General features: G+C 46.9%; 1 protein-coding gene across 6 annotated transcripts in view; it reads right to left on the bottom strand.

Moving 5' to 3' along the window:
- Positions 1–822: 822 nt before the first annotated feature.
- The window catches only part of LOC139263142 (neutral alpha-glucosidase C-like), a 237,431-nt gene continuing 215,696 nt past the window's right edge, over positions 823–22,557 (bottom strand). For all 6 annotated transcript variants that reach the window (XM_070878753.1, XM_070878757.1, XM_070878755.1 and 3 more), the window contains 5 exons: positions 18,546–18,620; positions 10,476–10,589; positions 9,005–9,117; positions 5,318–5,418; positions 823–1,159 (listed from right to left, as the gene is read on the bottom strand). In XM_070878753.1, coding sequence (XP_070734854.1) covers positions 1,047–1,159; positions 5,318–5,418; positions 9,005–9,117; positions 10,476–10,589; positions 18,546–18,620 — 516 coding nt within the window. In that variant the 3' untranslated portion in view covers positions 823–1,046. The remainder of the gene's footprint in view (positions 1,160–5,317; positions 5,419–9,004; positions 9,118–10,475; positions 10,590–18,545; positions 18,621–22,557) is intronic.

The raw sequence follows: 22,557 nt of genomic DNA, 5'->3' as shown, positions 1-22,557 counted from the left end.
CAATGTAACTTACATTGAATGGAATGGGTCTAAACACTGGTGCTGACTGGACATGCAAGAGTCCACACCCTGCAGAAAGGGTTAAATCTCTCAGTGCAAAACAGTACAGATTTACAGACCCCAGCTTAAGCTATATAAACAGAAAACACTGGAAATACTCAGCAGGTCAGGAGAGAGAAACAGTTAACGTTTCAGGTCTGCCAGAAAAGCTTAAGTTAGCTGTGTCAAACTCTGCTCTGAGGGAGATATCTTTTCACATAGTCACATGAGTTTACATCACCGATCAGCTACTGTGCTTTACATCCATTGTGCCCAGTGTGGCACATTTAACAGCTCTGACACAGATGTCCCATTTGTCCCCCTGCCAATGGAAGGGAGAGCATTTCTAGTAAATGGGCTTCACAGTCTTGTCGGTTGAGTACAGAGTCAACATTGCTCCCTCCTCTCCTTAAGGGGTGGACTCATCCTTGGCCACAGTTCCAGGTGCACAGGGTTACCTCGAGCCCCTCACTCAAGGGCTGGCCTGGAACCAACAGGATTCTCGACTCAAGAAAGCAGCACAGCTGAGACCGATCCTGTGCTCACCTGACATCCACACACATGCACATTTCTGCAGGAGTCATTGCATAGTGGATAGGAGAGGGTACCTTGGCTAACTTTACAGCGCTCGACCGTACGAGCACTGCTACCTAGGCTGGCATCACAGACTGAGGATCAACCTTCCTGATCTATTTCATCTGCGTCTCACTGGTCTGCTAATAAAAATCTGTGAGTTATGTTGTTGCCACACAGATAGATACATATATATATTTGTACCTCAGCAAGATTCTATAGGTTGAATTTATACAGGAAAGAAATCAGCAACAGAATTCATATCACAGTAGTTAGAAAACAGGTGGCACATGACCGTAAAAATATCCTAGACTGGATTGAATTTTGGGAGGATTCCCTGCTAAAGGGGCACCAATCCCAGTAAACTAGCTCGGTAGACGTTCAAGTGAAGAGCATTGTCCAGTGGTATACTCAGATCGCTCAATGTCCACCCTTCAGTAATGAAGCGTCATCATCCAGTCACACCCTGCGTTAAATCGTAGGCTTTTGATGTTTAAGGTGGACTTTTCCTCATCGTAGGTGAACTGTATCGGACTCTCCTGTCCACCTGAAGAGGCAAATGAACAAAATTATCAGCAACATCATTAAAGATAGCGCGGTAGGCATCAATGAAAACAACAACTTGCATTTATATAGTGCCTTTAATGTAGTAAAACTTCCCAAGGTGTTGCACAGGACCGAAATCAAACAAAACCTGACACCGAGTCACATAAGGAGATGTTAGGACCAAAAGCTTGGTCAAAGTGTTAGGTTTTAAGGAGCGATTTAAAGGAAGAGAAAGGAGGAGAGAGTGGCGGAGAGGTTTTGGGATGGCCTAGGCAGCTGAATGAATTGCCATCAATGGTGGAGCGATTAAAATCGGGTATGCGCAAGAGGCCAGAGTTGGAGGAACGCAGAGTTCTCGGAGGGTTGTAGCACAGGAGGGGTTTACGGAGCTGGGGGTAGCACAAGGCCATGGAGGGATTTTAACACAAGGATGAGAATTTTAAATTTGAGTTGTTGGACTGGAATATTATGTAGGTCAGCAAGCATAGGAGTGATGGGTGAATAGTGCACCTTAGAATACAGGCAACAGAGTTTGGGATGAGATGAAGTTTACAGAGGGTGGAAAATGGGAGGCTGGGCAGGCGAGTTTTGTAATAGTCGAGTCTGGAAGAGGGTTTTGGCAGCAGATGGGCCGAGGCAGGGGCAGAGTCATGCTACTTTATGGAGGTGGAAGTGGGTGGTCTTGGTGATATGGATATGGAGTCGGAAGCTCATCTTAAGGTCAAATAGGATGCCAAGGTTGCGAACGGTCTCGTTCAGCCTCAGACTTTCAACAGTGCATTGTAATGGCTTACATCATAAACAGCACCTAGCTCTTGTAGTTTGTCCCAGATTCTGTGAGCCAAATCTGTTCTTTCTGGAAGTTGCATCTCTGGAAACAGGGTTATTGGAGCTGCACTCATCTGCTTGCCTGGATGAGTGCAGCTCCAATAACACTCAAGAAGCTCGACACAAGGACCACTTAGCCCGCTTAGAAACATAGAAACATAGAAAATAGGTGCAGGAGTAGGCCATTCGGCCCTTCTAGCCTGCACCGCCATTCAATGAGTTCATGGCTGAACATGCAACTTCAGTACCCCATTCCTGCTTTCTCACCATACCCCTTGATTCCCCGAGTAGTAAGGACTTCATCTAACTTCTTTTTGAATATATTTAGTGAACTGGCCTCAACAACTTTCTGTGGTAGAGAATTCCACAGGTTCACCACTCTCTGGGTGAAGAAATTCCTCCTCATCTCGGTCCTAAATGGCTTACCCCTTATCCTTAGACTGTGTCCCCTGGTTCTGGACTTCCCCAACATTGGGAACATTCTTCCTGCATCTAACCTGTCTAACCCCGTCAGAATTTTAAACGTTTCTATGAGGTCCCCTCTCATTCTTCTGAACTCCAGTGAATACAAGCCCAGTTGATCCAGTCTTTCTTGATAGGTCAGTCCCGCCATCCCGGGAATCAGTCTGGTGAACCTTCGCTGCACTCCCTCAATAGCAAGAATGTCCTTCCTCAGGTTAGGAGACCAAAACTGTACACAATACTCCAGGTGTGGCCTCAACAAGGCCCTGTACAACTGTAGCAACACCTCCCTGCCCCTGTACTCAAATCCCCTCGCTATGAAGGCCAACATGCCATTTGCTTTCTTAACCGCCTGCTATACCTGCATGCCAACCTTCAATGACTGATGTACCATGACACCCAGGTCTCTTTGCACCTCCCCTTTTCCTAATCTGTCACCATTCAGATAATAGTCTGTCTCTCTGATTTTACCACCAAAGTGGATAACCTCACATTTATCCACATTATACTTCATCTGCCATGAATTTGCCCACTCACCTAACCTATCCAAGTCGCTCTGCAGCCTCATAGCATCCTCCTCGCAGCTCACACTGCCACCCAACTTAGTGTCATACGCAAATTTGGAGATACTACATTTAATCCCCTCGTCTAAATCATTAACGTACAGTGTAAACAGCTGGGGCCCCAGCACAGAACCTTGCAGTACCCCACTAGTCACTGCCTGCCATTCTGAAAAGTCCCCATTTACTCCTACTCTTTGCTTCCTGTCTGACAACCAATTCTCAATCCATGTCAGCACACTACCCCCAATCCCATGTGCTTTAACTTTGCACATTAATCTCTTGTGTGGGACCTTGTCGAAAGCCTTCTGAAAGTCCAAATATACCACATCAACTGGTTCTCCCTTGTCCACTCTACTGGAAACATCCTCAAAAAATTCCAGAAGATTTGTCAAGCATGATTTCCCTTTCACAAATCCATGCTGACTTGGACCTATCATATCACCTCTTTCCAAATGCACTGCTATGACATCCTTAATAATTGATTCCATCATTTTACCCACTACCGATGTCAGGCTGACCGGTCTATAATTCCCTGTTTTCTCTCTCCCTCCTTTTTTAAAAAGTGGGGTTACATTGGCTACCCTCCACTCCATAGGAACTGATCCAGAGTCAATGGAATGTTGGAAAATGACTGTCAATGCATCCACTATTTCCAAGGCCACTTCCTTAAGTACTCTGGGATGCAGTCCATCAGGCCCTGGGGATTTATCGGCCTTCAATCCCATCAGATTCCCCAACACAATTTCCCGACTAATAAGGATTTCCCTCAGTTCCTCCTCCTTACTAGACCCTCCGACCCCTTTTATATCCGGAAGGTTATTTGTGTCCTCCTCAGTGAACACCGAACCAAAGTACTTGTTCAATTGGTCTGCCATTTCTTTGTTCCCCGTTATGACTTCCCCTGATTCTGACTGCAGGGGACCTACGTTTGTCTTTACTAACCTTTTTCTCTTTACATATCTATAGAAACTTTTGCAATCCGTCTTAATGTTCCCTGCAAGCTTCTTCTCGTACTCCATTTTCCCTGCCCTAATCAAACCCTTTGTCCTCCTCTGCTGAGTTCTAAATTTCTCCCAGTCCCCGGGTTCGCTGCTATTTCTGGCCAATTTGTATGCCACTTCCTTGGCTTTAATACTATCCCTGATTTCCCTTGATAGCCACGGTTGAGCCACCTTCCCTTTTTTATTTTTACGCCAGACAGGAATGTACAATTGTTGTAGTTCATCCATGCGGTCTCTAAATGTCTGCCATTGCCCATCCACAGTCAACCCCTTCAGTATCATTCGCCAATCTATCCTAGCCAATTCACGCCTCATACCTTCAAAGTTACCCTTCTTTAAGTTCTGGACCATGGTCTCTGAATTAACTGTTTCATTCTCCATCCTAATGCAGAATTCCACCATATTATGGTCACTCTTCCCCAAGGGTTGATTGCCACCCCATCCACCACCTTAAACATTCACTCCCTTCACCACCGGCGTACCATGTATACCATCTACAAGATGCACTGTAGCAACTTGACAAGGGTTCTTCGAAAGCAACTCCCAAAACTGTGATCTCGACCACCCAGAAGAACAAGGGCAGCAGGCACATGGGAACACCACCACCTCCAAGTTCCCCTCCAAGTCACACACCATCCAGACTTGGAAATATATTGTTGTTCCTTCACTGTCGCTGGGTCAAATTCCTGGAACTCCCTATCTAACAGCATTGTGAGCATAGCATCACCACACGGACTGCAGTGGTTTAAAGCAGCAGCTCACCACCACCTTCTCAAGGGCAATTAGGAATGGGCAATAAATGCCAGCCTTGCCAGCGATGCCCACATCCTGTGAATGAATAAAAGAAAGTCAGATCACTACAGTCGGTTCCTTTTCACCTTTTAGATTTATTTAGAAAATTAAAGCAAAATTTATATGCAGCTGCCCAGAAGCAAATATTTAGAATCATTCTGTGCCCGCTGTTTCCTAGCCAGCTCAGTCAGAAACGGAAGAGGCTGGTTGAGTTGTGCAAGTTAATTCTCCATTTTCTCACCTGCACTTTCCTGGGTCTCTGTCACTGAGATAAAAATCGGTCAAATGTCGCTCAACAACTCTCCTGGTCTCTCTTCCAGTGAGTGTCCCTCCAACTCTCTCAATAATTGCCCAGTCTTTCAAATATTACTGTCTCTGATGTATATTTCTAACATTTTTGTTGTTTATTTCAGTTTACAGCATTCATAGTTTTTCCATTTACCATTGGAAAATTGAATATTTTTGTGGACATTAATTGAACAAAAGACTATTATGGTGGGTCAGCTTGTTTACCTGGGCATTGTGTTGTCACATAAGAAGGTCGTGCAGCTCCCATAATGAAGACCCTCTCCACCAGACACTCCGTGTAATACCGTCCCGTCTCATCAGCACGCCTGAACACAGGGAAGAAACACATTACACAGTTCAGCCTTTACACAGATAGTTTGCACTCAATGACAAATAGTGAATGAGGAATAATTCATGGAGGTCATGATACCCTCATCTAAATTTTTCTCACAAGGTTAATCTCCCTAGTAGCCTAAATCAGTAAAAATGGTGTGTAACTGAGATACACGACCAGGAGTTCGGTCGAAGGGTCATTGACCTGAAACGTTAACTCTGTGAGGCCGAAATTGCTCAACGCTGGAAACAGGGCACTCCAACCCCACCTCTTGTGTTTTCGTTACCACTGCGGATGAGGTGGCCACTTGAACAAAATTCCGCTCTTTGGCATTTTTTCCCCAGGCGGACCGGATGTAGGTCATAATGGGGGCAGGTATGCAGCGGTGAGCACACTGGAGAGGCGGAAGTTGGGGAAGGGGGGCGGGGGGCATAGTGACCGCCACTGTCAGTCATCACGGCACTGCGCTATCACAGCTCCCTCCTTCACTTAAAAGGGAGAGCCTGTGCGATTTTAAAAGTTCAGTCCACTGGGCCTGTTGGCAGCCCGGCCGAACACGGGGGCCCAAAATGGCAGTCGGCCGACAAAAAAAAATGTCAGCAGCGGCAGTGCGCCCTCTCCTTTAATGGGAGCCACGCCGCCATTACAGAGGGCCACAGCTTCACTGCACCCTCTCAAAAAAGCTGGTTTTGGCACCGTCCAGTGGGAGGAAGATTTTCTCAGCGGAAGTTCGCCGGCGGGGGGGAAACATCGGCGGTATGCACTCTGATGACGCACTTAGGTCAGATCGGAGCAGTGGGGGAAGGGGAGAGAGTCTCCGCTGGGATACCGCAAGAGTGGAATTTTGATAATGGCGGCCTATACATGAAAAGACGGCGGCCATTGTACTCCGCAGGCTGGCCGCCGATTTCCAGTGTGAACAGGAAAGGGGCAATTTCGCCCCTGTTTCTCTCCACAGATATACCTCCCAATCATATATACTGCATCTACTGTATTTCCTTTATCTTCTATAAACTCTACTAAATTTTCAAATACAACCTGCCTTTAACAAATTCATGCTGGCTGTCCTTAATTATCCCATGCATCTCATATACACTAGTTTGATCTTTGATTATGGATTTTAAGAGTTTAGCCAGAAATAACATTAGACTAACTGGGCTCTAGTTATCTAGTTTATTGTTCTCTCCCTTCTTCTACCCACCAGTACCCAGTGCAATTTTCCAACATATCCCACAACCACCTCCTGGCTGTCAGACTGCCTGACTAAAATAGTCATGGAATTGCCTAAATTTCCTCTAACATTGAAAAGACTGAAGTAATTGGGGGAAATGTTAACTCCTCCTCCTGGTTTCCTGGTCCGGGGGAGTGGGGAGGGGGGGGGGCGGCGGCAGAGGCAGTTAAAATAGAGCAATGAAATACCCGCTTTATTCAGATTTTAAAATGCTTATTTTTCAGGCATATGAGGCACCTCATGTGTATGTAAATTGGGATCCTATTATGTCAACAGGATCCCAACACCATCTTAACCCAAAGAGAGTGTTGAGACTGCAGCAGCCACAAATAGGTCTGAAGACCAAAGAGGCCTTTCCAGGTTAAGTTTTACATTTTCCTTTGTGGGATCAGGTGGAGCAGGAGTCCTCAGCACTCCCCAGTCTCCCTCTCCTACCCACCTAAGCCCCAATCTCCCCCACCCCCCCAGTCTCCCTCACTTCCAGACACAAACTCCAATCCCGCCAACCCCCATGCCCCAGACTTGCTCTTTCTCCCCTGTGAACCCCCATCCCCTGACCAACAGTCTCCTGTCTCACTCTCTACTGACCCCGTAGTCCGCTGTCACTCTCTCCCACTACCCAAGCCACAATTCATTAACACCGCCCCACCACCCCATTCCCCACACAGTCATCCACTTTTCTCACCGCAACCACCCCCCACCCACAAGCACCAATCCCCTGCTCCTTAGTCCCTGTTCACCCTCTTCAAGCCCAACCCCACACCTTTCCCCGCTCCGTTTCTCTCTTCCTTCCTGCCCCAGAGTCCTGTTTCTAGTTAATCTCACCCTGGCTATTCTCTGCAGTGGCAGGCCGTGTTATCACAGAACTGCAGCGAGAAATTTAAAAGGCTTCTCTCGGGCTGCTAGCAGCAGTGCCTGGGAGATTCATGCTCCAATCCAGGAGAATCCCGGACAATCTGGAAGAGTAGGCAATCCATGGTTGTATTCTGGGCCAGCCAGCTTTCCACCGTTTCCCATCAACTTCCAGGTGGTTTTGGTCAGGAAGTTGGTCAGTGGCGTGCTAATGATGCCCGATTGTTAGCTGAGCCTCCTGCTGCTGCTCCCGAACAAGCCAGCTCTTTCGCTGGACAGAAGTTAAAATCCCCACCATTGCTTTTGGGTCAGTCCAAAAACTCCGCACTTTTACCATTGACTCTGCCTGTTCGACCCAGGACACAATTCCAAACCTACATCCTATCATCACCAAGACTACTTACTTCCACCTCCACAACACTGCCCACCTCCACACTACTGCCCACCTCCACCACAGCCATACACGGCCACCGAGAACCTTTAAGACCTCCTGCTTAGGGTTCTCTTTGCCAGCTTTTGACCTTCACCCTCAATTAAAACCCCAAAGCATCCAAAAGTCATCCCCTGGCGCCTGTCCTATGCTACAGCCTGGTCGTGTTCAGTCTCCTGTGTATCCCTCCCTTACCTTTGGTGACAGAGACTTCAGCCACTTTGGCCCTACTCTCAATCTCCCTTCTTCCTCACAGGCAGTCCCTCGAACTAGAGGAAGACTTGCTTCCACTCCATAAGTGAGTTCTCAGGTGACTGAACAGTCCAATACAGGAATTACAATCTCTGTCACCAGGTGGGACAGACAGTCGCTGGAAGAAAGGCTGGGTGGAAAGTCTGGTTTGCCGCACGCTCCTTCCGCTGCCTGCGCTTGTTTTCTGCATGCTCTTGGTGACGAGACTCGAGGTGCTCAACGCTCTCCCGGATGCTCTTCCTCCACTTAGGGCGGTCTTTGGCCAGGGACTCCCCTTTTTCCTAAACACTCCAGCTTTCTACCTCCAGACCCACCTTTTAAAAAAAACATTCTCAAAACCATTCTCTTCTATCAAGCTTTTGCCTCCCTTAACCCTCGCACAAAATCTCAGCCACTGTACCTTTCCTCCTCTATGAAGTGCTTTGGGATATTTTTCATAACTACATAACTAAATTGTTGCTGTAGAACTCCCTCCGAAAGGATCCTCGTGGCTTGACTCCTGCTCAGTAAAACTCTCTTCTTAGAAAAGGCCATCACTGCAAGACTCCACTTTAGAAAGGGTTCTCACGTTGTGGTTCTTACTTTATAAATGGTCATCTTGGCTGGATTCAGAAAAGGGCCCTCATTGTAAATTCTCCTGTTAAAAAGAGTTCCTGTTGAATATTGTGATATTCCCCCTCTAGTTGTGCTTCCTTATGACAACCATTAGCTAGCAACACCACACATGTAAAAGCCACTCCCAATCAGTTGAGATCTTGGCCCAGAACTGTGTGAATGAGCGACAGTGAAAGCTGAGCTGCTGCTGATACTCACACTGCTAAAAATGTGTTATCCTTGAAGCTGTATCTCCTGAGTAAGAACTGGTTCTTACTCTGATAGTTGAATGAGTGCCCGTCATCAATAAACAACTTCCCTGTGGCCGAGTTCTACAACAGGAATGTGGAACAGATTAGTGTGAAAGGTGAAGCACCGATGATCAATTACTAACACACTGCCCTTGAGGCAGCCAGACACTGATTATCTCCCCAAGGCTTTCCATTTGCAAATTCCCAAACTCAATTCGGGGTGGGGCTATAGTTGGCTGATTATCCACCTCGGGAATCCGGCAAGCTGCAGCAGAGTGCCCGTTTGCAGCCCCCCAGCTCACCGACAATGTTAATTTGGCCCAAATCTTAAAGTGCTATGGGCCTCCCAAGTACTGCATTGGGTGCAGTGTCTATATCGTGGCCATTCAGCATTTCCTCTACAAGCTGTTCACCTTGTTGAGCATGGTGAAGAATGATCATCAAGCAAATTTTAAAGCAAAGGAAATGTTTGCTAGATGGTTAGTGGTGTAAACTGAGAAATGATTAAACCCGTTTAGTTCTCTGTATATTATTAGAGTGGGACTTATTGCTAAACCTAATTCTGTCAGCCCATGTGCTAATGGCATTGTTAAACATTTTAACGCTTTCCCACTTAGTTTGTTACAACTCTGTAACAAAACTCAAAATGGTGTCCACTCAAACACCAAATCCACGGAATGGATTATTAGCAAGGATATATATCCTATGATTTTAGCTCAAGTGGAGTGTTAATCTGAAGGATGAATATGACGATGTGAAGCTCAGGGCGGAAGGATGCAGTCTGTTGCTCAGACAGCAAGTGTCCGATCTCAGATGTGCCGTTATAGAGAGCATCCCAGAGCGAAATTACTTACTTCTACAGTTACGTTGCTTCACCGTTCCAGGAATAGGTTCATTATACATGAATTTATCAGGCAATACATAAATGGATGCATGACCTGGAATGAGTGATGTGACTGGAGAACATCAGCTGCGAGAATTCTCTTGGCCCTTCTCCCAATTGAATACTTTTGGTGAAAACCCCGTTTACACAGTGTATCCAGCGGGTTTTGTCGAAGTTACAGCATCCGAGCGGTTGAACCAACTGAAGAAATTCCCGGTGCAGAGATCACAAAGGTCAAGAATAATGTTTTACATACGAGTGAATCTTCTATGTCGACAAGGAGAGTGCTAGGGATTGGCACTTTGTTTTTAAGCTTTGCGTCAAGTGTCATAATCAAGCAGTTCCAGATCAGATATAGAACCGGTGACCTTTGCTTCAGATGAATGTCCCTTCCAGCACGAGTGTGACAGTTCTTTTTCCCACAACATCGATCCTTCCACTCCGAGTGCGCATAGGAGCAGGGCTGTGACTACCCAAATTCAATCCAGTTGCTTAGCTTGGCACATTCACAACATTATCGCAAATTACAATTTAACCGAGTGGAAACATCCATTACCTCAGAATTCAGTGCAATATAAAGGCTGTAGGAAACTGTCTCCATATCCTTTGTGGACCTCCGCACCTGTGTCTTCCTGGGTATAATGGTGCCACCACGTTGATAAATGGGCATCTGCAACGACACTGGTTATATCAAAAATAATACAAAACAACCAAACGCTGTTGTTATGGGCTCACCATGATGGAGAAAAGCAGTCCTTGTTTAGTTAGATCATTGTAGGCCATTTCAGATTTGCTGCTGCCCTGGTGAATCCATGAAAGCTAAACCCCACACATCCGCAGCTGTTTTTTTTTAAAGAGTTGGAACTATACTGGATGATGGAATCAGGCACACAGCTTTCTCCACTTGTTCTTCCTAAGTCCAAGTGACTCTTCCTATGTCCTCTTCCTCCTCTCTGACTCCCACCCCCTCCCCGAACTTCCCAGATTATTTCTGTATGCAGACTTACACCATGAGTGCTGAAAGTATCTTTGATATATTCGCTGATATATTTAAATTGTCTCACATTGCCCTGATTTCACAGAATACCGCAGAAACATATATAATACATAAAACACTATGGGGGCAAAATTGCCCCTTTTTATAGCCCCGTTAGCACCTCCCAGGGACGCTAATGGGGCGCAGTGACGTTTTTGCTTGGAGAAGGGGTGCATTAATGCTTCTGGGGAAATTGCCCCTGAGGTTTGGGGGGGTTGTTGGTCTGGCAGCGCCACACCGCGCGATTAGCGCCCCGGGCGGGTGCACAACCGGTGATGATGTCATCACCGTGTGCGCCGACCCCTTTGCACCCCATGGGGGAAATTGCCCAGCGGGACGTGGGATTGGTGTGGGGCGATGCCAACGACAGCTTCGCGGGTCACGAAGCTGTCATGGCTGGAGCGCCCCGGCCACGCTTAATGTCTTTCGCCTCGGTCGCCATCTCTTTTTGTCGTACGACTTTGCAGTCGGTCCGACAAACGTGGCCGATGGTTCGACCGAGCTTCCGACATGCAGCCCGGCACCCATTCTCTGGCACCCCAGTTTTAAAAGGGGAGGGACTTTGTGACATGTCAGCACGACCTCTCATGTCCGCGTCGCACTGATGTAATCAGCGCCGCACCTCTGCCCCTCTACCGCCACGTGAAGGCGAATTACGCCTCCGATATCGCCCCGCAGATTTTTTTTCCATTCAAAGACCTCAATTCGGGGACATTTAGCTGCCCATCTCGCCGGCCGCTGAATTTTCATTTAATTCAAATTGTGCACCCCAATCGGAAAGCGGGGCAATTTCTCCCCCTATATACGATACATGTGCTGGTGTCAGCACTCTGTGCACACTATATATGACACATGCGCTCGTGACTGCAGAAACAGGAAGATAATGCGGGTAAATGCGAGGCTGGAGAAGTGGTGCAGCAGGGAGGGCTTCAAATTCCTGGGGCATTGGGACCAGTTCTGGGGCTGCAGGGACCTGTAATAGCCGGAAAGGTTTAACCTGAAAAAAGCTGAGACCAATGTCCTCCAGACCGGTTAACTAGAACTGTGAGGGAGGGTTTAAACAAATTTGGCAGTGGTGGGGACGCCAGAACACAGCAGCAGAGAGACAAGGTGCACAGAAATCTTGGAGCGACAAACAGCAACAAAACAAATAATAGTGCAGAAAAAGCAGGAAGTAGATGGAGGAAATAAGCAGAGCTGACTAGCATGGTGTTGGAATGCATGTATGTTAATGTGAAGAGTGTTACAAATAAGGTTGACACTCTACAGGCACAAGTTATCACACAAGGTTATGCTATAATGGCTATAACGGAGACCTGGCTTAAACATGGGCAGCAGTGGGAACTAAACATTCCTGGCTACAATGTATTCAAGAGGGAGAGGGAAGGAAAAAAGACAGGAGGGGGGCCGACAGTACTGATCAAGGATAGTATTACAGTTCTACAGAGGGATGATATACTAGAGGCTTCAAAGACTGAATTTATTTGGTTAGAATTAAGGACCAGAAAAGGAACTGTTACTTTGTTGGGTGTTTAATGTAGACCTCCAAATAGCGAGGAGATAGAGGAAATCTGGCAGCAGATTTCAGAGAAATGTAAAAATAATAGAGCAGTAATAGTGGGGGACTTCAATTACCCCGATATAGACAAGGGGTGAAATCAATGTAAAGGGCAAGGAGAGTGAAGAATTCCTACAGGAGAACTTTCTTGATCAGCATGTTTCTAACTCAATGAAAAATGAAGCAGTGCTGGATCTAATTCTGGGGAATGAAGTGGGACAAGTAGAATGTGTTGCTCATAATATCATTACGTTTAAAGTAAATGTGGAAAGGGGCAAGAAAAAGCAAAGATAAAAATAACCAACTGGAAGAGAGCCAATTTCAGTGATTTGAGAAGGGAACTAGCACAAGTGGACTAGAAATAAAGATTAGCCAAGAAAACAGTAAATAAGCAATGGTAGGCCTTCAAGCTCGAGATAATTTAGGTACAAACCAAGCATTTTTGTATAAGGAGAAAAGATGGGACATCCAAAGTTACAGCTCCCTGGATGACAAAGGACATAGAGGTTAAAATACAACAGAAAGTGTTTATGACAAATGTCAGGTACAGAATTCAGTAGAAAACAAGGCAGAATGCAGAGACTGTAGGGGGAAATTGAAAAAGGATATAAAAAGGGCAAAGGGAGAGTATGAGAAAAAAATTAGTAGGTAACATACAAAGGGACCCACATTTTTTTTTAAAAAACATATCAGAAGTAATAGGATAGCTAAAGAAATGGTGGAGCCGATTGGGAACAAAAATGGAAATCTTCCTGCGGAGGGAGACAGCATGACTATGGTACTTTGCATCTGTCTTCACATAAGTAGAGGATGAAGTTAATGTCGCAGTAGAGGATTGGATAGGATAAAAATAGAAAGAAAGGAGGTGCTAAATAGGTTGGCATATTAAGTTAAGAACATAAGTACATAAGAAATAGGAGCAGGAGTAGGCCATTTGGCCCCTCGAGCCTGCTCTGCCATTTAATAAGATCATGGCTAATCTGATCATGGACTCAGCTCCACTTCCCTGCCCGCTCCCCATAACCCTTTACTCCCTTATCGCTCAAAATTTGTCTATCTCCGCCTTATGCTGCAGCACTTTGCAATTTTTCTCCATTTAAATTATAATTTGCTTTTCTATTATTTCTGCCAAAGTGGATAACCTCACATTTTCCCACATTATACTCCATCTGCCAAATTTTTGCCCACTCACTTAGCCTGTCTATATCCCTTTGCAGATTTTTTGTGTCCTCCTCACAATTTGCTTTCCCACCCATCTTCGTATCATCAGTAAACTTGGCCACATTACACTCGGTCCCTTCATCCAAGTCATTAATATAGATTGTAAATAGTTGAGGACCCAGCATCGATCCCTGCGACACCCCACTAGTCACTGTTTGCCAACCGGAAAATGACCCATTTGTCCCAACTCTCTGTTTTCTGTTAGTTAGCCAATCCTCTACCCATGCTAATATATTAACCCCAACCCCATGAGCTTTTATCTTGTGCAATAACCTCTTATGTGGTACCTTATCGAATGCCTTCTGGAAATCCAAATACACCATATCCACTGGTTCTCCCTTATACACCCTGCTCGTTACATCCTCAAATTTGTCAAACACGATTTCCCTTTCATAAAACCATGCTGACTCTGCTTGATTGAATCATGCTTTTCCAAATGTCCTGCCATTGCTTCTTTAATAATGGACTCCAGCATTTCCCCAACGACAGATGTTAGGCTAACTGGTCTATAGTTTCCTGCTTTTTGTCTGCCTCCTTTTTTAAATAGGGCCGTTACATTTGCGGTTTTCCAATCTGCTGGGACCGCCCCAGAATCCAGGGAATTTTGGTAGATTACAACCAATGCATCCACTATCTCTGCAACCATTTCTCTTAAGACCTTAGGATATAAGGCATCAGGTCCAGGGGACTTGTCCGCCTTTAGTCCCATTATTTTACCTAGTACTACTTCATTAGTGATAGTGATAGTTCCTCCCCACCTATAGCACCTTGATTATCCACTATTGGGATGTTTTTAGTGTCTTCCATTGTGAAGACCGATACAAAATATTTGTTCAACGTCTCTGCCACTTTCCTGTTCTCCATTATTAAAATCCCCAGTCCCATCCTCCAACATTAACAAGTGACCCGGCCCAGATGGGCTGCATCCTCGGTTGCTGAGAGAAGCTAGGCTGGAGATCGCAGAAGCTCTGACCACAATCTTTCAATCCTCCTTGGACATGGATATGGGAGTAGTGCTAGAAGACTGGAGGATTGCAAATGTTACACCCTGTTCAAAAAAGGGGAGAGAGATAAACCTGGTCACTACAAGCCAATCAGTCTGACGTCAATGGTGGAAAAACTACTAGAGACCATTGTGAAGAACAAAATTAATACTCACTTGGAGAAGCATAAGTTGATAATGGACAGACAGCACGGATTTGTTGAAGGGAAATTATGTCTGACTCGCCTGATTGGATTGGATGAAGTAACAGAGCGGATTGATAAAGGTAGTGCAGTAGATGTTGTATATATGGACTTTCAAAAGGCATTTGAAAAGTATTACATTACAGATTTATTTGGAAAACAGAAGCACATGGTACTGAAGGGACGATGATAACTTGGGTACGTGATTGGCTAAGAGATCGGAGGCAGAAAGTAGTGATGAACAGATATTTTCCTGACTGAAGAGAAGTATGTAGTGGGGTCCCCCAGGAGTCAGTATTATGACCATTGTTATTCTTGTTATATATAAATGGACTTAGGTATAGGGAGTACAATTTCAAAGTTTGATGATACAAGACTTGGCAACGTAGTAGTGAGCAAGATAGTAGCAGATTCAGGAGGACATATAAAGGCCCCTATTTTTGCCACGATTGTGCGCCGTTTTTTGGCGTCCAAACGTTTTGTGGCGTGAAATACTTACTTTCCAACTTTCGCCAACGTTTGGACGCCGGCGCCGATAATGTGCACCAGTTTAAAAATTTTGCCACAGACACGAGTCAAAACGGGATCGGGCGTCGTTTTTGTGGACTTAATCGATTTTGACCGGCCACAATTATTTTCAGCGCAGCGCACACTGCCCAAAAGCCCCTCAAAAAAAAAAACGTACGTTAATTTAAGGAATTGGCGCGGCGCACAAGAGGACAGGAGCGAGGCAACAAGAATACACAATAAAATACCTTTTTTATCCACAGGGAATTCTTTTTGGAAAGGACTGCTCTCCCCCACCCCCCCCTCCCCCCCCAGCTGGACCCGCTGCAATTCCGGGCCAAATGGCCCCCTACTCAGTCCCACTTCCCCTGCGAGTTGAGGTTCGGGAGCGGGAGGACCATTCGGCCGAGGAGTACAGTGGTCCAGCTGGAGAGGGGGGGATGAGTCCTTTCGGCCCGGGATTGCAGTGGGTCCAGCCGGGGGGGCGGGGTGTGGTGGCAGTGGATCCAGCCGGGGAGCGGTGGCAGCAAATCCAGTGGGGGGGTGGGGAGGTGGTGGTGGTGGTGGAGCATGGAGCAGTGGCAGTGGGTCCAGCCGGGGGTGGTGGGTTGGAGGGGGGTGTCGTTGGCAGTGGGTCCAGCCGGGGAGGGGGGAGCGGTGGCAGTGGATCCAGCCGGGTGGAGAGGTCCTTTGTGGCCCTTTTGGCAATGTTGGGGTTGCAGTCCTTTCGAGGGAATGGGCTTCAGCATCTCTGATTGCCATGGCAACTTCAGATTTTCGTGCATGCCCAGAGAGTTTTTAGCGCAGACTTGAAGCTCTGCCCCCCAGACCTACTTCGGAGAGCACTGCACCAAATTCAAATATTTCTTTGGCGAAAGTCGCGATATTTTTTTTCTGGCACAAACGTACACAAAAAAATCGGACGTTAACATGTGCGGGCGACAAAAATCCAGCAAAGACTGGTGAAATGGGCACACTTACGGTAGATGCAATTTAATGTAAATAAGTGTGAAGTGCTGCTCTTTGAGAGGGACAACATGGAGAGGCAGTATTATCTAAATGGTACTATTTTGAGGGTGGTGCAAGAACGGAGGGAACTGAGGGTGCATATTCATAAATGGTTGAAGGTGGCTGGCAAATTGAGAAGGTAGTTAAGAAAGCGTAGGGGATACTTGATTTTGTAAGTAGCAGCATTGAATACAAAAACAAGGAAGTCATGCTAAACCTTTACAAATCTCTGGTTAGGCCTCAGCTGGAGTATTGTGTCCAATTCTGGGCACCACACTTTAGGAAGATGTCAATGCCTTTGAGAGGGTACAGAGGAGATTTATCAGGATGATACCAGGGGTGAGGGACTTCAATTATATGGAGTGATTGGAGAAGCTGAGATTGTTATCCTTGGAGCAGAGAAGGTTAAGGAGAGACAAAATTACGAGGGATTTTGATAGAGCTATTCGGGAAAAATTGTTTACTCTGCCAAGTGGTAATCAGATGTCATAGATTTAAAATAATTGGCAAAAGAATTAGAGGAGAAATTTCTTCACATGGAAGGTTGTTCAGATCTCAAACGCACGACCTGAAAGTGTGGTGGAATCAGATTCCATAGGAACTTTCAAAAGGCAATTGGACATGTACTTCAAGAGGACATGTTATGGGAATAAGCTGGGGTGTCAGACTAAATTCGACAACTCTTTCAAAGAGCCGGCACAGGCACGACGAGCAAATTGGCCTCCTTCTATGCTGTAAGATTCTGTGATGTGCTGGTATCAGCTCTCAGTGTGTACTATATGGAATCATAGAAATTTACAGCACAGAAGGAGGCTATTTCGGCCCATCGCGTCCGCGACGGCCGACCAAGAGCTATCCAGCCTAATCCCACTTTCCAGCTCTTGGTCTATAGCCCTATAGGTTACAGCACTTTAGGTGCACATCCAAATATTCTTTAAATGTGGTGAGAGTTTCTGCCTCTACCACCTTTTCAGGCAGTGAGTTCCAGACACCCACCACCCTCTGGGTAAAGAAATTTCCCCTCATATCTCTAAACCTCCCCCCAATTATTTTAAATCTATGCCCCCTGGTTATTGACCCCTCTGCCAAGGGAAACCAGTCCTTCTATCCACTCTATCCAGGCCCCTCATAATTCTATACACCTCAATCAGGTCTCCCCTTAGACTCCTCTGTTCCAAACAAAACAGACCCAGCATCTCCAATCTTTCCTCATAGCCAAAATTCTCCAGTCCAGGCAACATTTTTGTAAATTTCCTCTGCACCCTTTCCAGTGCAATAACATCTTTCCTGTAATGCGGTGACCAGAACTGCACACAGTACTCCAGCTGCAGTCTAACCAGTGTTTTATACAGTTCAAGCATAATGTCCTTGCTCTTGTATTCCATGCCTCAACTAATAAAGGCAAGTATTCCATATGCCCACATATATAACCACCTTATCTACCTGGCCTGCTACCTTCAGGAATCTGTGGACCTGCACTCCAATGTACCTTTGTTCCTCTACACTTTTCAATATCGTACCATTTAATGTGTATTCCCATGCCTTGTTAGACCTCCCCAAATGCATTACCTCACATTTATCCAGACTGAATTCCATTTGCCACTGTTCCGCCCACCTGACCAGTACATTGATATCTTCCTGCAGTCCGCAGCTTTCTTCATTATCAACCACACATTATCAACTGCCTCAAGTCTTTCCTAACAAAGTCCCTTAATCCCTATTCCATTGGTATTAAGTTTCCATTTCCCATTGTGCCTACTCTGATTAACATGGTTGATATGCTGGCATATTAAAGCCAATTTATGCAGTGTTTCCACACTCATTAGAGGCTGCATTAATGCTGTATGACTGCTCAAACTCATTTTCTGTAGGACATTTGCAGCGAGCAGGCAGAGGAGATGCTAATCCTATCTTTTTGGGTTAGATGTGAACTCATGCTGCAGAGGTGCAAGGACAACGTCTAATTCATTGCAGTAACCGGCCTCCATACATTAATAGTTTCTGCCACTGTTAATGGCAGGTAAGTTCTATGTCAGGGTTATCTTCTCTCTGGTAAAGTGGTGTTAAAAAGGCACCGCTCGATTACAAGTTTAAACTACATGGATACTTACGCTATCAAGGGTCACGGATACACGCAGCGTCTGCTCACTATCAAACCGCTGTAATGTTCTGAGATGGTACCACAGCTTCAGGAAAAACAAAGGGAAATAGACTGTCACTAATATAATGTTGTCGTAATTAATGGTAAAGTCTGTACTTTCAATAAGAACAAATTGAATGTGCTTGATTATGCAGCAACTTAAACACAACAAAATGTCCCAAGGTGCAACAGAAGGAGGAGGAAAATCGGATACTGAACAGGAGCTAGGAATGGTGACTGAAGATGAGGTGGTAAAGCTAGGAGAGGTGACTGAAGATGTGATGGAAGAGCTACCAAAGGAGATTGAAGGTGATGTTGAAATGCGAAGTGAAGCTTTCAGTGGTGAGGTTCAAGAGGTAGGTTTTAAGGAGATGAACGCAGATAAGGTTTAAGCGGTAGGGGAGATGACTAAAGATGAGATGAATGAGGTAGGGAAGGTGAGTGAAGATGAGGTTGGGGAGGAGAGTGAAGATGAGGTTGGGGAGGAAAGTGAAGATGAGGTGAATGAGATAGGGAAGGTGAGTGAAGATAAGGTTGAAGAGGTAGGGAAGGTGGTTGAAGAGGTAGGGAAGGTGGCTAAAGATGAGGTTGGATACGTTTTGCGGAGGTGAGTGGAAATGAAGTTGAGGAGGTTGCGAAGGAAAGTGAAGGTAAGATGAATAAAGTAGGGAGGTGAGTGGAGATGAGGTTGAGGAAGTGGAACATGACCGAAGATGAGGTTGAATAGGGCCCGAACTTGGTGAGAGTTCTGCCCACAGCTGCCAAGGTTCTGCCTGAAATTCTTTTCCCCCCAGATTCCTCAGGTACCCATCTGCCACCCAGGTCCTGCCCGGCAGGAGATTCCTTGCTGAAGTACCACCAGCGCAACTTCCTGCCGCCCGCCCATGCCGGAGGCTCAAAAACAGGAATATCCCTCGTGCGCGATCCTCCAATATCATGCTCCCGCCCGCCAGAAGGACCACTGGCAAAATGACGGTCTGAGCTAGCTGTGAATCGGGCGGCAGGGAGAATCGTTCAGAGTGCTGCAGCGCTGCACATCCCGGGGAGCGTCCATATGCTGCACCACTATCAGAGGCTCAGAATTAGTTACCTGATCAACCTGAAGCTGCACAGAATGAGTTCAGACATCTAAATGAAAAGTTTTCTGTTGAAGGGAAGCTGTGGTAGAGGAAGCGGCAATGAGTTCCAAGAGATGGTAAAGGCTCAATGGTGATGCCCTACAAGAACTTTTAGACCATTGCAGGTAGAACAGAGTTATTGGCAGAATGTGAGTGCACAGATGGTATGAGCTTCTATCAGAGTAAATAGGTAAAATTGCGACCATGTAATGCTCTGGCAAGTCATAGCATCGGGATAGTGAGACCAGCATCAGCTCAAGTATAGAAGACGGAAAAAGATATAGAATGGACTGCAAGGTCACTGAGGAATATGTGATATCAGGGGTGGGACTCCGCGATGGTGGACCTAAGAAAAAGTGGACTGAAGTGCAAGCCTTAATGTGTGCCCTGCAAGTAGCGCGACTGTCTCTCATTGAATGGCAGCCTTCCTACATTGATGACCCTTACTTGTTGCATCGCAATCGCCTGATGACAGGACTCATTAATCATTCGCATCATATGTGGAGGGCAAGAGATTCCTCATGCAGCAGTACACCTGAAGGAGATTTGTCTTTTTCTCAGGACGCACCCCAGATAATGTAAAAATGAGATACTGACCAAGAATGGGTGAATAATGTGACTATATTGAATAGTGCAGCATGCCAAAGTGACAGAACATGCAAACAATTGAATCCACCATATAATACAGTTGTTACGAGGCCAGTCAAGTGACAATGACCCATGTGAAACAACAGCCACAACTTAATGAGGAGTAAAGAACATATCCACCACCAATACCCAACCCTCTACCCACTGCCACCACCTCTCTTCCCCTCCCCCAATGTGAGGCCCAACGTCCTTCTCATGGGTCCGCCAACATCACGGCGAGCCGCACCCCTGCCCCTCACCGCCTCTGCTGCATAACGTTGTGCAGGAGGGCAGGTGGAGCGTTGCTGATGTGTTCGTCTTGGAGAGAAGGTAGGGGACGATATTGAAGGCGCCGGCATCTCCGGCTCCTCGGAATCTGTCGGCCTCGATGGCGTGGGCTCGGGGGGGGGGGGTTGCATGACATGGCCAGAAGCTATCGCTTGCCTCATTGTCGGTGTTGCGCTCCACCGCACTAATGAGCCGTGACATACTGGCAGTATGCTGCTGAGAAAAGGTGCCGATGCTGGCAGCTATCCCAGCCATGGTCTGCAGCACATCTCGAGCTAGGTCGACGCTCGTCCTCGACAGCTGGACCATTTCCTGAATTGCTGCGAGCCGTCCTCCATCCTCATCGGATTGTTGCATCACCCTGGGTGCTTGCGGCTTGGTGGCTTTTCCGGCACGGCCTCTGCGCCTCCCAGCACTTGTTCCTGCGTCGTCCAATTCGAATCCTAAGTCGGACCCCATCACCGATGTTGGCTGGATAGATGGCACACATGTCAGGAGGCTGGAGACCTCCTCTTCCACCTCCTCGACCTCAAGTGGTTCGAACACTGGCACCTCTCCCTCCTGGTCTTCGTGATTCTGGGTGGCGGAGGTGGGTGTGGTGGATATGGGTGATCTAGGGGGGAGGTGGAGGAAGGAGCTGGTATGTTGGGCTGGTGACAACATCGAGGTGGGAGACGTTGGTGTCACACTGGGCTTTTGTCTGCCAGAGGTGGATGGGGTGCATTGCTCAGTGCTGTCCGAATCAGCATCTGCAAGTAGGGGACAACATTTAGGTGTATAGCTGGGGGTGGGGTTGGTCAAGCTGACAGGTGAGCCATAACGTTTAACATTCTTACTTCAAGGAGTTCCATTGCTACATGAGCATATCATTAATGGCCGACACACTGCGTTAAAAGGCATTTGGCTTTACATTGCATGACCTTTCATTACACGAGTGTGATGCAGACCGGAATTTAGTATAAGTTTACCATGTTCTAGCACGGGATCTGCATCACCCGTTGTGGTGGCACGGCGGTGGTCACCCACCAATGCCAAAGCACGCTCCTCTAGGCTGCTCAACTCGATGACATCTGCTGCGCCCCCACCGTGGCACTCAGGCTTGATGCCTTGGATGTTCTTTTCTTCTGCAGAAAGAAACATTGCAGCCTTTGCCCCTTTTGCTCATGCAGCACACACTCACACACACACAGAGACACGCACACACACACTCAGACAGACACACTCACACACACAGACACAACTGGCACAGAACCTTTTGGAGTTGCACGGGAGTGGTCCAATAAATGTTTACTCACTCTTGCTGATACCACCATATCGTTCCATCATTTCCAACACTGGTCTCCATCCCATAACATGTTGCCCACTGAGGACACGGCCTCATCAACCTCCCTCCAAATGCGTCTGAATTGGGGTGGTGGAGGCTTGCCACGACCATCCCAGGTGAGGTCTTTATACCGGCGCTCCACCTCACATACAAGCTCCTCCAGCTCATCATCATTAAGCCAGGGAGCTCTGGGCTTGGCTCCATCAGACTTCTTGGAAGTTTTTTTTCCACTCATTATTACTTCCTTGATGGATGGCTGATGATCAATTTGTTTCTCTCTCTCCAAAACTGACCCCTCTCCAACTGGCAGGTGCAAGTGAGTGCACAGCTTTTATGAGCATGCGCAGGTGTGCCATCAGCCCCAATCGCAGCAAAAGTGACGTCTTCGCCCAGAGGAAACTACAAAAATAAATGTTCCCAAGTCTCATGCAAGCGCGGTGCACGGCCTCCTATCTTTGCCGAGTCGAGAGGCCTGCGCCTAGCGCCCATTGCTGCCACTCACTCACGCCCGCTGCCTGCCGCTGTCGCTGACACAACCGCAGCGAAACTCGCTCCCGACTGGCCACAGCGGCAGCGGGCGCCAAAAAGGTACATTCCGCCCGGGGACCGCCGAGAAATAGGCAGGC

Source organism: Pristiophorus japonicus, chromosome 4 (assembly GCF_044704955.1).
Source record: "Pristiophorus japonicus isolate sPriJap1 chromosome 4, sPriJap1.hap1, whole genome shotgun sequence".
In the NCBI taxonomy this organism is placed as follows: Eukaryota; Metazoa; Chordata; class Chondrichthyes; family Pristiophoridae; genus Pristiophorus; species Pristiophorus japonicus.
The sequence above is the reverse complement of the archived record's forward strand: the minus strand, read 5'-3'. Positions and strand labels throughout refer to the sequence as shown.